Here is a 17,629-nt window from a genome sequence, read left to right on the forward strand (position 1 = left end):
ATCCACCTCCCAGGGTTGTTGTGAGGATCAAATATGATAATATTTGTAAAGTGCTTAGTGAAGTGCCTGGTATATAAACACTTCATAAATGCTTGTTTCCTTCCTTCCTTGAACCAGCAAAAAGAAAGAGTGGGGACTGGAGAAGGAGATCCAGGATAGTAGAAAGTCATAGAAGCCAAAGGAATATTTTGTCAAAAAGCTGTCTACATCTGAAGTTGTCTACATCTAATGTCTCTACTTCCTTAAAAACTATTCTCCCTTCAGCCTCTTGCCACCTGTTTTTTTTCTTTCAGGACTCCATAAAACTGCTCTTTCAAAGAGTACTAATTACCTCCTAATCACCAAATTAAATGGCCTTTTATTGCTTTTCATCTTCTTTGATTTCTCTGTAGCATTTGGCACCACTGAACCTTTTCCTTGAATGAATACTGTTTCCTTTCTTGGTTGCAGAGCTTACCCTTTTAAAATTCTTCATTTTTTGGCATGCTAACTCTTTATTTTCCTGAATCCTAGATGAGTATTCTCCAAAGCTCTGTACTTGATTTTCTTTTTTCCCTATTTCTCTCTCTTTGCAGTTTTAGTTAGTACCATATCTTCAACTACCACCTCTAGCCAGATGACTCCTAAATCTATCACTTCAGGTTCTGACATTACTATCCCCCCAAGCATCTGGATAGCATATCCACTTCAATGTCCTACCAGCATATTAAATTAAGCACGTCAAAAAAACATTATTACTATTTTCCCCTACCCCCAACTTGGTTCTCTCAATTGTAATTATTTCTGTGTGGCACTATCAAGCACTCTGTCTCTCAAGTTCCAAAATTTGATGTTATCTTAGACTATTCCTTTTTTATTTCTCATCAATCTGATAAGTTTCCAACTCACAAAATTATACCTCTCTGTATAATATCTCTGCACCTAGAAATACTTTTTTATTTCCATGGTTAATAACTTATACAGGTTCTCATCACAAAATGCCTGGACTAAGCAATAATTTTCTAATAGGTCTCTTCACTTGCTCTTTCTCTCTCTGGTCCATCTTCAGCTCACCTGCCAGACTGATTGATCTTCCTTAAACACAAATCTTTTCACATCACTTCTCTGCTCAAAAATTGTTCATGACACCTTCTTACCTATAGAGTAAAATCTTAACTGCTTTGGCTGACATTCATGACCCTCTACAATTTGACACCTCTCTGCATTTGCAGTCTTATCTCATATTGCCCCCCTCCATGCACCACAGACACATTGTACTATTCTGTCTCCCAAATATGTTTTGTGCTTTGTTAAGGAGTGAGTGGGTAGTGAGGCATCAAGTGTAAGTCACTAGAAATTTGGCTTAAAAGGAAGGGAGATGGTATGATTTCTTGATGGAAGAGTACAGCTGAAGGAACATTTATATAGGCTAGGAAGAACTAAACACACTTGTAGCCATATGGGAAGGAACTAATGAAAACTGATAAAGATACATGAATGAAAGATTAAAGGAGGAAACTCTGATAGAGAAAGGTATATAGCTATAGATTACAACAATTAAAATTTAAAATATTTTTAAGGAACTTTTGATTAGAAATTAACTGGTTCATTGATTTATTCATTCAACAGATGCTAATTGAAAACCTACTAAATACAAGATGTAATTCTCAGTGCTATAAAACATACAAAGATGTCCTTGCCTTCAGGGGCTTGTCACTAGAAGATTTTTACTTGAAATTTCTGAAAATATATATATATATATATATATATACACACACACATATATATATATATGTATATATAAAAACATTTATGTATGTGTGTATGTATTTAATTTCATCTGAACATATTTGTATGTATTATAGCATCCAGAATTAGGTCTTATATTTAGTAGGTTTTCAGTTAGCACCTTTTGAATGAATAACTCAGTGAACCAGTTGATACCTAATGAAGACCTCCTTAAAATGATTTTTTAAATGCTAATTGTTGCAATACTGTCTTTTTTGCCACTGATTTGCAGTTTTACACTCCTAAACACCCACCTCTCTCAATAGAAGATTTTGCTTCATATCATTCAACCTGAGCACCCTCCACACTCTTCCTCCTCATTACAAATCATCTTTGTCCTCATCTATCCTTACTTCTTTCCCTCCTGGCTCAGAGAAAGAAGTGTGACTCCTTACCAAAGCAATTTTCCATTAACATCCTTGATGCGATTTCCTCCTGTCTGGGCAACAGTGTGGTACAATGGAATAAGCTCTGGTGTTAGAGGACTTGGGTTCAAATCTCACCTCTGATAGCTACTACTTTTGAGACCCTGACCAAGTCACTTCACTTGTAAAATAAAAGGATTAGACCCATATTGCCCCAAGGTCCCTTCTGACTCTAGATCTATGATCTCATGATCCTAAGGCTTCTTGTAGGACTTTTCTCCCCTAATCATCCCATATCTCACTCCTACATCTTCAATATATCTAATTTTCATTGGTTCCAGTCTATCTATAACTCTTAGTATTAGAAACACATCCTAGTTTGGCTATATCATCACAAAGATGATATATCTAAGATACACTGGAGGGTGAAATGAACTGAATGCCTATGTAACAAAAATGTAATTAAACTATAAAAACAATCAGAAATACCTTCATCTTTCTCTTCTGGAGCCAGATCAGCCACAATATCATCGATATTATCAGGCACGATGTTGCACTGTTCCCCCTGCAGAGAAAGTTTTGTTTTGAAAGTGTAAATTAAAGAAAGGCATGTATTTGTTTGAAAGATAAATTAACAGATAGCACTTGGAACAAAATATTTTGTGCCTCAATTCATATACCCTTGTAAAGGCTTAAGACATCCATAAATGAGATAAAACCAGATTCTGAGAGGAAACGAAAAGCAAGAAAACTTTGTGTCTGTGATTTAGCATGGGGGTGGGAGGGGACAGACTAGGGAGAAACCATCTGGTTTTCAGTGCCATTGGCATCTCTGGTTCCAGATAGATGGGAATCAAGTTGCTTTTTGGGGATCCTATTAAATGATTCATATACTAAGGATTGGGAATCATGTTCCTACAAAATATGACCTCTCATCTTTTATGATTTTGATAGTATGATTTCTGGTTGGCATTTTACTAGAGTGAACCAGGAACCCCTGTTCTTGTTGCCAGCCTAGTGAACATCAATTTTTAATGGAGATATATAGAAGTATTGTTTTAAGACCAAAGGAGGTTAGAGTCCTCTTGTGCCTTGATCAGACCATATATGGAATGCCATGTCAACTTCTGAGCACTACACTGGAGGGAGGGCAATGATATATATGCTCAGAAGTCAACCAAGATGGTGAGAAAAGTGGATGCCATGTATCTGGAGGATTAGGTAAATAATAATGCTAAAATTTAGCTTGGGGAAGAGAAGACTTAGGGAGGAGAGGGTAACTGTCTTTAATTATTTGAAGGGCTATTACATGGAAGAAATATCAGACATTTTCTTGGTCTCAGAAAAGAGAAGTAAACAAGTAGGTAAAATTTACAGGAGGATTTTTTTTGGTCGAAATAAATTTAAAAACCTTCCTAAGAATTATAGTTGTCAGAAAATCAAATGGGTTGGCTTGGGATTGGAAATCTATTTCTCAGGTATACTGTGGGTGAAATTCATACTTTAAGATAAGGGCTGGACTAGAAGGAATCTGGTGTCTACTTAGACTCTTGAATGTTAAGAAGGGTTAATGTTTCCTGGGTGGAGTGGAGTTAGGACAACTCTTGTGACGGGTAGCTGGCTCAGATTATCCCCTGGGCCCCCACCCGTGGAAGGCTCACCCCCCTACCTTTCGTGCAATTCTCTCGATGACAACTCTTGCTACCTGAGTGATGGAACCTCCCTCAGGATCATAGAAAGGACTCTGAGGGTGATCTAGACTTGTCAGAGGCCGGATTTTCTCTTGAGGAATTGTTGGCTTATTGGGTGACTGTAAAGACAAGAAGGCATGGACTGAGGCAGCAGTAAACACAAACAGATAAAGGATGCAAAAGCCATTTGGTTTTTACATATGAACTGGATCCAAGTGGAGAATAACACCATAGTTAGGCAGCTACTTCCTGGCATTGAAAGGGCTCAAACTCAAAGTGAATGGAATGGTTTTAACACTTGTTCCAGGAAACATCACTGAGGAAAAAATTATCACTGAGGGTGAGAAGGCAGCATCATGAAAGACCATCATCCAGAAGGTTGTCTGCTACTTTCACTTCTCCTTAGAATCCTTTGTGTCTTCATGAATTTTTTAAAGGAAAAATATTTCCAGCAGGCATTTCTTCATGCAAATACTCAGTTTTGAAGAAAGGCCAAAGAGATAGAAAATGAATGTTAATGGGAAAAGGGATCAAAATGATGATTTTTTAATAGGGAAGGGGAAGGAAATAAGTTTTTATATAGCTCTTAATATGTTACAGGAACTGTACTAAGCATTTTTTCTATCAAATATTCTCCCAGGTGATCCTCAAAGCAATCCTAGGAAGTAGGTGTTACCTACCCATTTTACATATGAGGAAATTGAGTCAAACAGAAGTTGTGACTTGCCCTTTTTTGTTGTTGTTGTTCAGTTGTTTCAGTCATGCCTGACTCTTCATGATCCCATTTGGGATTTTCTTGGTAAAGATACTGGAGTGGTTGGCCAGTATAGTTTTATGAGTTTCTCCAGGGGTATTCAAGAGCAAGCAAGTGAGTGAGTAATGAGAAGGCAGATGGCAGATGGAAGCCAGGACTGGAGTTTAGAAGGGGATGAGCAGTGATACTACAAGGGGGCAAGAGACTAAGGGTAGAAAACAATGTCAAGTCAAATTGGTTAATTATGGGATCAAGCTCTTGAGCTTGTAGGGTCATAAAGTGATGGCCTAGAAAAGCAGATCGAGATGTAGTGAAAAGAGGTTGTTATGAGGGTAAAGGTAGATTTAAGAGGGATGAAGCCAAGGGAAGGTTGGAAAGAAATGGTTTCATTGGTTAGGAAAACAAGAACCACAACAACAATATTAGCAAATGAGAGATAACATATCTCACTAAGGGAAGGACTTTATCTCATCTCCATTCCCAGCATGCCCAATCTGTCTCAGTCTTCCAACACCTGTTCATTTCTTTTTCCGTCTCCCTCCTCATTCTTACTCTATGGCCTTTCAGATGGGATGGAGGCATATTGATTATGATGGCTTCAGAACTAGATTAATAAGTATTTGTTGATTAGTACTGAATTGAATAGTCCTGGTCTTAGAGTAAGAATCAATGAATCAACAAGTATTTATTAAGGCCTATGATGTGTTGCTCACTGTGATAGGTGTTGGGAATACAAAGACAAAAATGAAATGGTCCTTGTCCACAAGGAGCTTACATTTCATCAGGGGATACCGTACACATACATAAGTAAATAAAAAGAAAATGTAATGTCATAACAGTTAGCATTTATATAGTGCTTGAAGTATACAAAACATTTTACTTACATTATGTGATCCTTACAACAATCTTAGAAGGTAGATGCTTTTATTATCACCATTTTATAGATGAGGAAAGTGAGGCTGAGAGATTAAATGACTTGCCCAGCATCACACAGCTAACAAGTGTCTGGATGTGAACTCAGGTCTTCCTGCCTCCTTGTATAGTGGTCTATTCTCTTGCACTGCTACCTATTCTTGTCTTGCATGTGATGAAGGAGACACTAGCAGTTGGGTGGAAGGGAAGCAGGGAGTTAGGAAAGGCTTCATATAAGAGACCTGGGTTCAAGTCTTGATTGTGCTATGTGACCATAAGCAAGTCACTTCATGTAGGTTAACCTCACTATTTACATCTGTTAAATGGGAATAGCAGTACTTGTACTGCTGATTTTACACTGTTATTGAGAAGAATGTGCTTGTGTAAATCTTGAAGCTTAAGGCAAAGATGATGTCTTGTTTTTAAATAACATGACTATCTTTTTTTGATATTCTGTGACTTTGTCTTCCTGCCCTTGCTCCTTCCCTTCCCCTCCCCCAATTCTGTCCTGAGCCTGAGTAAACAAGCTTTTTTTCCTTTCATTCAGGCTTTGCTTCCTTTCCCCAGACTGACATTGCCACCCCCTCCCCCCAGGCACTCTGTCTCCCTCACAGACAGATGATTTGTTCTCTTGATCAATGTTGTCCTCTCAAATTCTGACAGGCTTCCTTGTCTGAATCCCCACCAGTAACTTCCTGAGAAACCTCTAGGCTTTTGTTCCTTCGAAGAGGAAAAACTGGCTCTCGGCCCTCTTCTCAATTTAGCCTCTAGCAAATAGAAACAGAAGAAGATGTAAACTCTTATAGCCCAACACAGAAACACAAAATACATAAAAACCTGAGATCCTTGATTTAGAGGAGTCTCTAAGGCCAACCCAAAGGTGAGCAGGATTTCTTGCAACTGCCCTACATACATTCTCTGTTTATCACTAGTGCTTCAACTTGATTCACAGATATTTATTAGATAAATCACTAACAAGCGTTTCTTAAGCACCCACTCTATACAAAGCACTGTGCTCAACACTAGAGACATGAAGAAAATAATTATGATAGTCAAGACAAGGGGTAACCTGGGTCTAAATTAAGGTAGTGTAAATGACAAAAAGGGAGCAGATGTATCTCTCTCTGGATGCTGAGGAAGTAGAACAACATCAAACATCAACTGATGAGGTATGGTGTGGGGCATGGTTTAGGGAGAAGCAAAAGGTGAGAATGACTCAGATATTCTAACCTGGTTAAACAGAACAATACTGATCCTTTCAACAGAATAGAGGGAAGTCTGAATTGGGATGGCTTTAGATGAGTTCCGTTTTGCAAATCTTGAGTTTGAGATCATGATAGAACACCTAAATGAAGATGTCTAGCAGGCAGTTGCCAGTGCGGGCCTTGAATTTAGTAGAAGGATGCAGACTAAATATGTAGATTTGGGAACCATGTGCATGAGAGGATAATTTAATCCATGAGAATTAATGAGATCAATTAGAAAGAGGGTATAAAGCAAAGAGCCCCAAACAGAACCTTATGGGACATACACACACTTAATGGTCAGGAGATGGATGACGACTTAGGAAAGGAGATTGAGAAGGAGTAGATTCTTCTTCCATCTTTCTGACCAACAGACAGTAGTGTCACTAAATCTAGGAAAGTCAGAGAAGGGCTGGTTATCATGTCAAAAGCTGCACAGAGGTCTTACAGGATGAAGAAAGAGAAAACTTCAGTTAACTGATGATTGAATTTCTTTGCTTGAACAATGTTTTATCGACACATTTTAATACTATATTCATTTTACAATGTCACTACCATCATCAATAGAACTTTATTGCAAAGAACCTGTAAAACAACCTCCTAGGTTCTTCCCCAATAAAGGATCCCACCTAGATACAGTAAACCTGCTGTGTGCATACAACTAGATGGGTGGGACATTAAAGGGGGCTGTCCTGTGACTGTCAAGCAAATGAAAATGAGCCTGGAGTCAGACTGGCTCTTACCCCTTAATGGCAGACTGGATCAATTCAAATTCACTGGCACAAGAAGGATTAGTCTGGATTTTCCAGTCCTTCCTGGAGTGGAGAGGAGGTATTCCCCAAGGACTATTGTTTATATCCATCCATCCATCCATCCATCCATCCATCCATCCATCCATCCATCCATCCATCCATCCATCCATCCTTCCTTCCTTCCTTCCTTCCTTCCTTCCTTCCTTCCTTCCTTCCTTCCTTCCTTCCTTCCTTCCTTCCTTCCTTCCTTCCTTCCTTCCTTCCTTCCTTCCTTCCTTCCTTCCTTCTAGTGAGGCAATTGGGGTTAAGTGACTTGCCCAGGGTCACACAGCTAGTAAGTGTTAAGTGTCTGAGGTCAGATTTGAACTCAGGTCCTCCTGAGTCCAGGGCTGGTGCTCTATCCACTGTGCCACCTGGCTGCCCCTAACCTCCATTATTTCTAAATTCTCAGTGTCCTTTTTCTCTTGTCCTGTCTTGCCCAGTTACAGTTTTCTCTTTGAATTTGTTAATTATCTAGCCTTGACCTTATACCTTTCTGCCCACCCCCAGTTTTGCATGGGGTGCTGCAGGTATAGGCATCCTTGTTTACTTCTTCCAAGTCACAAGTCTTTAGATATAAGGACCAGCTACAGCTTCATTTCTTAAAGTTTTGCTCAATGATTCATATTCACTCTAAACACCTTGCTATTGACCTGGCTCCAGACCCCTAGAATCGGGAAAATTATACATTGAAAGTGGGAGGTGAAAGGCTTCTAAAAGATTTGGAAAAAAAAACCCTCTACAACATACCTTCACCTTTTCCCCAAAATTTATGCCTTATTTCAGTCAGACTTGGTTTTTTCCAAGTGCCATGCACGTTTCTAACTCGCTAGGTGTCATTGTGAGGAAAGGGCTAGAGAAGTTGAAATTTTACTGCACTTAAGTTGCTATTTTGCTTATGCTATTTCCCTTGCCACTTTTTCCCATTTGCGCAGATCCTATTGCCCAGTTGGAATCAGTGAGGTGGTATAGTGTCATTCTTGGAGCCAGAACAATCTGGGGTTAAATCTTGCCTCTTGCACTTACTTGCCATGCAAGTCTGGGCAAGTCACTTAACCTCTTTCCGCCTCATCTGTAAAATGAAGGGATTGGATTTAGTTTATAAGGTCCTTCTCTGTGATCCTATGAAGCTTTATTTGATTATTTCTACTTTATTCTGATCTCTGTCTCCCTCTCTCCTTCCTGCCCCCTTTTCTCATTCTTATTTTCCTGAACTCAATCAATGAATGCAGAATTTAGAGGAAAGGTAGAAGTTGCAGAGAGGGGGATTTCAGATCAGTGTAAAGAAAAACTATTTTTAAAATACAATAAAAGCTGCCTAAAAGTGCAAAATGTGGTTCCCAGCACTAGAAGTCTTCACCAAGAAACTGATGAATACATTGTAGAAAAGATGCACACTCAGGTGCAGGGTGGATTACATGCCCCACTGAATTGCTTTTAATATTATGATTTTTAAAATGCTTGTCTGACCTTGTACTGTTTCATGTACTGTTCACATGTTATTTCATTTTTCATGTGTATGCCTTGTTTCCTCAACCAGACTGTGAAATCCCAAAGGATGAAGGCTGTGTAGTATATTTTACTATACCCCCTTCAGTGCCTGGTAAACATATGGGCCCTTTAAACACTTGCTGAATGAATGCCTCCTTTGAACCCAATCCTGACTTCAAGGAAGTCATTCTAGACATGCAATGCTTATGCTGAAATCACAAGAGAAATATATTTGAGGCCTGTCCTGTGGATATTGGTAGTGTTGTGTCATGTTAAGCAAAGCAGGCAAGGGATTTTATCATCTCTTTTTGGCTATGATTGGGTTCTCAATCAAAGCAGAGGAAAGATCTGCTTCCCTTTCAACTTTGGGGAAGGTTCCAATGATTTAATTTGATTTTCTAAGTTCTTCTAGTTGTAGGAAATCATTAAAATTTCTTTAAGTTAACATGGAGATCAGGATTCAATGACAGAGACCTCACATTTTTTACAGAAGAAGATAGTTTCCTTTTTAGATTTCTTCATTCAGCAAATATTTACTGAGTGCCTAACTATATTCAACACCATGTTCAACCCTAAGGGGAATATAAATAAGTGGGAGACAGAATCCTTGTACTCAAAGATCTTCTAGTCTAAATGGGGAGGACAAAAACACAACCATCTAAAGGAATGGAAAACAAAAGAGATGTGCATCCATTGGGGAAACACATGTACATGACTGTAATAGTATATCACTATGCTATAAGAAGTGATATATATGACAAATACAGAGAAGCATGGAATGATCTACATGCACTGATGCAGAATGAACTAAGTGGAGCCAAGAAAACAATATACAGACTTACTACCACAATATAAATGAAAAGAATAACCATAAAACAATTAAAAATGGACATTGCAGAATTACCAAGAACAAGCTTGGCCTCAGATAGGAGACATGAGAAGATGCCTCCTTTTATTCCTTTGGAAGAGTGAGCAGGGGGTCCATGAATATGAAATACTGAATACATGTCATATTTATGGGGGGAGTGTTATAAGATTCTATTTAACTGATTTCCCCCTCTTCCTCCTTTCTTTTGAAATAAATCTGCATTATATGGGATTTCATTCTGGAAGGGAAAAAAGAAAGAGATGTAGGGGCAAATACAGGCAATGTAAAAACCAAAAATATCAATAGAAAGAACTAAGTACCCTTTCCAAAAAATCTCTAGCACCCTCATCAGACCTAAGTCTTCTAAAGCAAAGCTGAATCCAAAAATAAATCCACTCACTTGTGTATAATACCTCGCCCTTTTCAAACTGCTTTCATATCCATGACCTTATTTCATCCCCACAATAGCTCTTGTGAGGTCAGCTAGAGTGGTGTTATTATCTTCTGTTTACAAAAGAGGAAATTGAGGTTCAGAGTTGGATGTGAGTTGTCTAAAGTCACACTATTAGTAAACATTAGCAACAACTTATAAAGCCCACTATACCTCACTGCCTCTTAAAGGGGGGGGGTTTAGATGCTCATTGCTACATATGAACAGAAGAAAAGATCATCTTGCCTTTAAAGGGTTCTCTGCCCACTCTCTTGCCAGCTGGACATGCTGGATAGCTCCTAGGACAATTTGTTCTTGCCCTAGTTCATATAAATAGTCACTTACCTTCAAGGCCTATAAGCCTGCTTGAACTGAAGAAAAAAAGGGGGCTTAGTTTTAGACGTGTGTGTGTGTGTGTGTGTGTGTGTGTGTGTGTCTTCCTTTTCAGTCAATGACCCCAATCAAGGGATTGTCATGCCTAAAAGTGCAAACACTCCAAGAATAACAAAGCACCAGAGGCAGGGGATAATCTCCTTTTTGGCTCTTTCTCTGCAGCTCCTTGGCGAGAAACATGGTTCAGTTAGGTCATTTTTCTTTTGGAAAAACAAACACATTGAGACCCCTGCAGAGAGATTTTCTGCAGTACCAGTGTCTCCCTACTAATTTCATACTTGGACAGGGATCTTATGATGATCAGGGCATGTTAACTTTCCTAGGGGTCTTTGTTGGACATATCATTGCAAGTACCCAACATTCTGGAAAGCCAGGGGTGGTGGTGAAGAGTTAATAACAACAAGAATAATAGGCAAATGCATATATAATGCTTTCAATTTGGGTGGGCACACTACATGAATTATTTCATTTGAACCTCATAACAACTCTATGAGGGAAGCACTAGAGGTATTATTGTTTCCATTTTGTAGATGAAGAAACAGAAACTTAGTTCAAGTAACTTGACTGTGTGTTCAGTCATTTTCAGTCATGTCTGACTCTTTGTGACCCCATTTGGGATTTCCTTGGAAAAGATACTGGAGTGGTTTTCCATTTCCTTCTCAAGATTATTTTACAGATGAGGAAAGTGGGGTAAATAGGGTTAAGTGACTTGCCCAGTGTCACATAGCTAATGTCTGAGGCTGGATTTGAACTAATCAAGATGAGTCTTCCTGACTCCAGGCTCAGCACTCTCTCTACTGTGTCACCTAGTAGCCCCTTGACTATGGTTAGACAGCTAATAAGGGTCAGAGGTGGGATTAGAAGTGAAGTCTTTTTGACTCTTAGTCCAGCACTCTACAATGTTATGCTGCCTAAAAATCAACCACCCCACAAGTATTTATCAAGTGTTTATTTCATAGCTCATCTAAGAGGCAGAATGACTGGGAGTAAGGAGGACAAGTTCAAATCCTATGTCACCCACTTACTATGTGATCTGAGGCAACTTCACTTCTCTCAGTTTCAGTTTGCTCATATGTAAAATATATATATATATATATCACCTACCTCGTAGAATTGTTGTATCACATGAAATAATGAAGGTAAGTTGCTTTGCAAATCTTTAAAAAGCTATCTAGGGGCAGTTAGGTGGCAGCATGGATAGAGAGAGAGCACTGGCCCTGAAGTTGGGAGGACCTGAGTTCAAATCCAGTTTCACACACTTATTAGCTGGGCAAATCACTTAACCCCAATTGCCTAAAAAAACCTATCTAAAATGATATAAAACTATTATTATTAATACCCTGTGTTATGTATTATGGAGGACATATGAGAAGTCTTTTATATTGTTCCTGCAATTGAAAATCTTGCAATGTGGTTGAGGAGACAAGGCTCACCCACAGCAAACCAGTTACAAAACAACAATAGGACATAATTAAGTGCTAATTAATAGAATAAAAATCTCAAGTGTTCCTGGGGAGAGTTCAATGAAGTCTTCACTTAGTACATGGTGACTTACTGGAGTACGTGGAATTTGACCTGGGTCTTGAAAGATTGGCAGAATTTCATCTCAGAATCTAGTATCCCAGGAAGTACATTAGGGACCGTGGATAGAATGCTGACCTCAGAGGCAGGAATACCTGGCTTCAAGCCCTGCTTCAGACACACTGGCTGTGCAGCCCTGAATGCTAAAGGAAATATGTTGACAACAAGTTTCAGAGAAGATGCTTGCTTGCATTGGTAGAAGTTTCCTTATTTAGGATTTGGTGCAGTGGTTAGAGCTCTGGGCCTAAAGTCAGGAAGACTCTTCTTCCTGAGTTCATATATGTCCTCAACATTTCCTAGCTGAGTGACCCTGGCCAAGTCACTTAACTCTGTTGGCCTCAGTTTCCACATTTGTCAAATAAGCTGTAGAAGGAAATGGCATCCTTGCCAAGAAAACTCCAAATGGGGTCACAAAGAGTCAGACAGGAATGAAAAAACAAAACAAAACAACTGAAACCAACAATTATGAAACAAATCACAAGTGCAGGTCCTACTGCAATCCCAACATCAATCAGCACCTGAAAAGGACACAGCCAAGAGCACAAGAGAGCTCAGAACGTCTTGTTAAACATGCAGTTGTTTCTGACTTTGTGGCAAAGTATTTTGATTGCTTGACTTTTCAGCATTCTCTGTGCCTAAGACCCTGGGGAGTGTGCAGCATAGTTTTATGTGGAAGACTTTCCTAGAAAAGCACACAAACAACACAGAGAAACACACCCACACATACAAAGCCTTTCAGGTAACCAGACCATCCAAGGTTGTACTGTTGTGCCATGAAGACGTCTTATCTGTCCCTTGGTTTTGTTTTTTGGCTTTTTTTGTTTTTTTGTATTCACAGAGGATTCTTCTCACTCAACCTGAGGTCTATTTAGGATTGTCCAATAATTGGCAACTGAGGTCTCAAATTCTGTGACTCTATGAGTCTTTTTACTCTGAGAATAAAATGTCTTTTACGAGAATATACTTTGTACACACCTTTGTATGTGATTTTTAAATGACTTAACAAATCATCTACAAGGAGTTTACAATGAAATTTTTGTTTTAGATGACACTGAGTCCTAAAAAATATTTATAAAAAAACCAGATAATACCGAGTCCTTCTAGGTAGTAAAAAAACCCACCTAGTTAGATGTGCCATGCATTTCCATGGACTGTGCACAGGAAGAGATGAATTTCAATATAACCAAGTATAAAAATTCAGAGAAGAAAGAATCCCAGCATACTTATTGGCTATTGGAATATTTCAGCCATAATCTAAGAATGGTGCTAGGGAATCATTAGACTGCGCTGAAGACATTGGCCAAGCACAATGCCTGGCACATAGTAGGCATTTAATACAAGCTAGTTGAACAGCTGACTGCTGTTGCAAAGATCATAGGAATTCAATTCAACAAGTTTTGACTTAACACTTAATATAGGCCCAGCTCTCTGCTAGGCACTGACCGCAGAAGTCTCTTTCCTCAAGCAGCTTGCAATGTATCTTCCAATACCACATTTCTTAGTGCTAGGTTCAACCTGATTTCGAAGAAGCCATAGGTGACAATTTTCAGTTCCTGCTTTTCTTCAACCCTCCCATCACTGAAGTTAGCCGGTGTAGCATCTGTACTTCCCAAAGAAACAGACACTTTACAAAGTTTACAAAGGGCTTCTTTGTCTATTATCTTATTTAATCTTCAGTCACTACCACTGCCCTTGAGAAGGAGGAATCAAGGTAAGGACTAGTCTATTATGGCAAAATAGAAAACATTCTCTTTTCCTTGAACAACAACAACAAAACTTGGTGTTTCTGAACCTGGAAAATATCATGCAGCTCTGGCCCCTGAAAGAAGATAGATGGGGTTAAAGATATCCTAAAGAAGGAACATGGACAATAATCTTTACTAGCCTTCTGTTTGGAAAGATGACATTCAAAAAGATGCAGCTGAAGTCTTTTTTTTTTTTTTAAGTGAGGCAATTGGGGTTAAGTGACTTGCCCAGGGTCACACAGCTAGTAAGTGTTAAGTGTCTGAGGTCAGCTTTGAACTCGGGTACTCCTGACTTCAGGGCCAGTGCTCTATCCACTGCGCCACCTAGCTGCCCCTGCAGCTGAAGTCTTTAAAACCACAAAGGGCACATCTGTTGTTCAGTCATTTCTCAGTTGTGTCTGCCCCTGTGTGACCTCATTTGGGGTTTTCCTGGCAAAGACATTGGAGTAATTTGCTATTTCCTTCTCCAGCTCACTTTACAGATGAGGAAACTGAGGCAAACATGATTAAATAACTTGCCCAGAATAACACAGATAAGAAGTATCTGAAGCCAGATTTGAACTCATGAGAGGAGTCTTTATGACTCCAGGCCCAGTACTCTATCCACTATGCCACCTAGTTGCCTCCATGAGTGGCAACAGATAGGAGTAATCATAACAGTGGTCACCAAATACAGGTACACTAAAATTGGTAGGAGGGAAAGGAGGAAGTCGCCCAGAAATCTGAGGAATCAAGTCTAAATAAAATACAAATTTATTAATTATGTTCTCATTTATAGGTAGAAAATTAAAATTCATGGAGGTATATTAACATGAGAGAGTACTATTGTGCTGTAAGACATGATTAAAGGGATAGTTTCAGAGAAACCTGATAAGACTTATAAGAACTTATGCAGAGTGAAATGAGTGGAACCAGAAGAACAATTTATACAAAAATATAATAACCATATCTTAGAGATAACTTGGAAAAGATTTAGAACTCTGATCAATACAAAAACCAAAAATAATTCCAGAAGACTCATGCCTACCTCCTGATAAAGAGATTATGGACATAGAGTGCAATCTGAGATATCTTTTCTATACATATGGCCAATGTGGGATTTGTTTTGCTTCATTGTACATGTTTGTACCAGGGGATTTGTTTTTTCTTACTTTCTCAACGTGGTTGGGGTGGGGGAGGAGGTAGGAGGGAGAGAAAGCATATCTTTGAAAATAAAATTTAATTTACTAAAAGAATTCATGGAGAAGAGCTCCACAGAGGTTTGTAAAACAAAATTAAGATGGTTCTGGGGCAGCCCTCTTCTCTGAGGTAGATGTTAGGGAGGATGATTGGGCTATGACTCATCACTTGGTAGTTCAACGACAGAACCTTTACAAGGCAGAACACTGGTGCTTGGTGCTTTTGGCTGTGGCTCTTGGTGGTGGTTAGGGAAGCAAATGGAATAGGCCCATAGGTTTAGCCACTTCAAAATAAGACAAGGCCATGTAGCAGCAGACCTCACAGGCTTATTCACTTGTTTAAAAAAATGGTTCTCTGAGCGAGACAAAAGATAGATACTCTTCTGGCAGAAGAGTCTAACCACCACTTCCCTTGAGACAACAATAAAAATGGCTCAGAACCCTGAATCTCAGAGCCTTGGAAATAGTAGTACCCTCCAGATTACCAGTTCTACTTCAATCCAAGGACCCAAAGTCATTATTGAAGGGAGAAATCACTGTGGAGAAGGGGCTCTCTTTCACCATCACCACCGCCAACTGCCATAAACCAGCAGGTAAGTCCTTCCACCATAGCCCTTAGGAAGTAATTCCTTTGGGACTGAAGTGTGGCTGCTGCTTCTATGGGTGTTACAGTCACAATTACAGAAGACTCAGAAAAGAAAATTCTTGATACTATCAAATAGTTCAACATCAGAAACAGATAGGATTTTATCCTTGGAAATGGCATTAAAATGGATGATTCATTACCATTTTCTTTACCACCATACCCTAAGGACCATGGGACCTTTCCACCTGAATTGCATGTGAAACCTTCCATACATGTTGTCACCCCTATGAGAAGGTGAGTTCCTTGAGAGCAGGAATTGTCATAGCCTCATCACAGTGCTTTGTATGTAGTAAGTGCTTACTTAATAGATGCTTTTTTACTTACTCATTATTCATTCTTCCATGCTGAGCTTGAAGATACTCATGCACACATACCTCATAGGTGACTCCACTGTCAGTGCCAGCATCCCATGGAATTAGGTCTTGGACCACCTTCTGAACCCAGCCACATTCCTTGGTACAGAGGTCCTCTGCAGACAAGCCAACATTCCAGTCTGGGCTAGGACCAAGCATGGTCAGGAAGGACATTAGGTGTCGAGTCCTATCTACAGAGAATTCAGCTGAGGGTGCTGCTCTCCTAGAAACAAACAAAAACAGAAGAAGGTAATTTCTCCCATCAGCCTCTTTTCCTGAATGAGGCAAGTACATAGTTTGGGTCACTCTACTGTTTACCAATGACTTATCCTTTTTCATGAATCACTTAAAAAGGATAATATAGCAATACCTATGCACCCTGAGGTCAGCCTGACATCCTAGGATGTACCCACACTTCTCTAAAGCTCCCATGACTTCATAAAGACTTCATCCACTTTGGAGAGCACTGTATACATTTTCATGAGACTGAATCTGTTCTAGCTCTTGAACTTAGAGTTCAGATGTGAAAGGATATGCTATTGTTCCAGTATAGATTTATGTTCCCCATCCTTTGATTTATCTTTTACTAACTTCCTAACACTCTATGCACTTTTTCTTTTCTTAAACCTCAGTTCCTTTTCCCCACACCCATTTTCCACCGACACCTTGGGTTCATCACATCCCAAACCAAATTCATCCTCTTTCCCCCATACCTACCCCCTTCTCTTTACTTCTCTATTTCTGTTACTTGTCATCTAGATATGAACATTGGAGTCATCTTTGACTTTTCTCCCTTAATCCTCTACCTCTACTCAAACTCCTTTGGACAATGAAATCTATCCCTGCAATGAATTTCCCTATAAAGCCCCTTCCTTTTAGTCCCACTGCCATCATCTTAATCCAGACCCTCATCACCCTTTGTCTTTTTTATTTGCCTTACCCTTCCAACCAGCGTCCCTGACTCTGGTTTCTCCTCTATCCAATCTATCCTTCATCATGGTGCTGGCTTAATCTCTCAAATGCACAGGTCTGATCATGCCCATTTTTGATTACCTTCTGAATAAAGCCCAAATCCTTACCTAGTATTTGTGAGCCCCTCCATTTTGGGGCTACACAGACCACTCCTCATTTTACTTATCTAGCTACCTTTTATATTCTCTGTTCCAGCAATCCTGGACTACCAAACATTCCCAAAGTTCATTTTCCTGCCTTCATGATTTTTGTCCTTCCATATCATTACTTATTCAAATCTGTTCCATTCTTAGAGATGCCAACTCCCTGATCCACAGTCAGAAGTATTTTTTTGATTTCTCATAATTATGACAACAAAACACATTTAGATGATAATAATAGTATCATATTTATATGGTGCTTTTGTTGTTGTTATATCTTGATTATTGGATCCTCACAACTCTGTAAG

The 17,629-nt window shown here is 39.2% G+C and overlaps 1 protein-coding gene across 1 annotated transcript in view; it reads right to left on the reverse strand.

Annotated features, from left to right (window-relative positions):
- SPON1 (spondin 1) overlaps window positions 1-17,629 on the reverse strand; it is a 378,636-nt gene that overhangs the window by 15,968 nt on the left and 345,039 nt on the right. The window contains exons 8-10 of the mRNA XM_043971364.1: window positions 16,231-16,432; window positions 3,802-3,942; window positions 2,622-2,697 (exon numbers count right to left, since the gene is read on the reverse strand). Coding sequence (XP_043827299.1) covers window positions 2,622-2,697; window positions 3,802-3,942; window positions 16,231-16,432 — 419 coding nt within the window. The remainder of the gene's footprint in view (window positions 1-2,621; window positions 2,698-3,801; window positions 3,943-16,230; window positions 16,433-17,629) is intronic.

This window comes from Dromiciops gliroides, chromosome 6 (assembly GCF_019393635.1).
Source record: "Dromiciops gliroides isolate mDroGli1 chromosome 6, mDroGli1.pri, whole genome shotgun sequence".
NCBI lineage: Eukaryota > Metazoa > Chordata > Mammalia > Microbiotheria > Microbiotheriidae > Dromiciops > Dromiciops gliroides.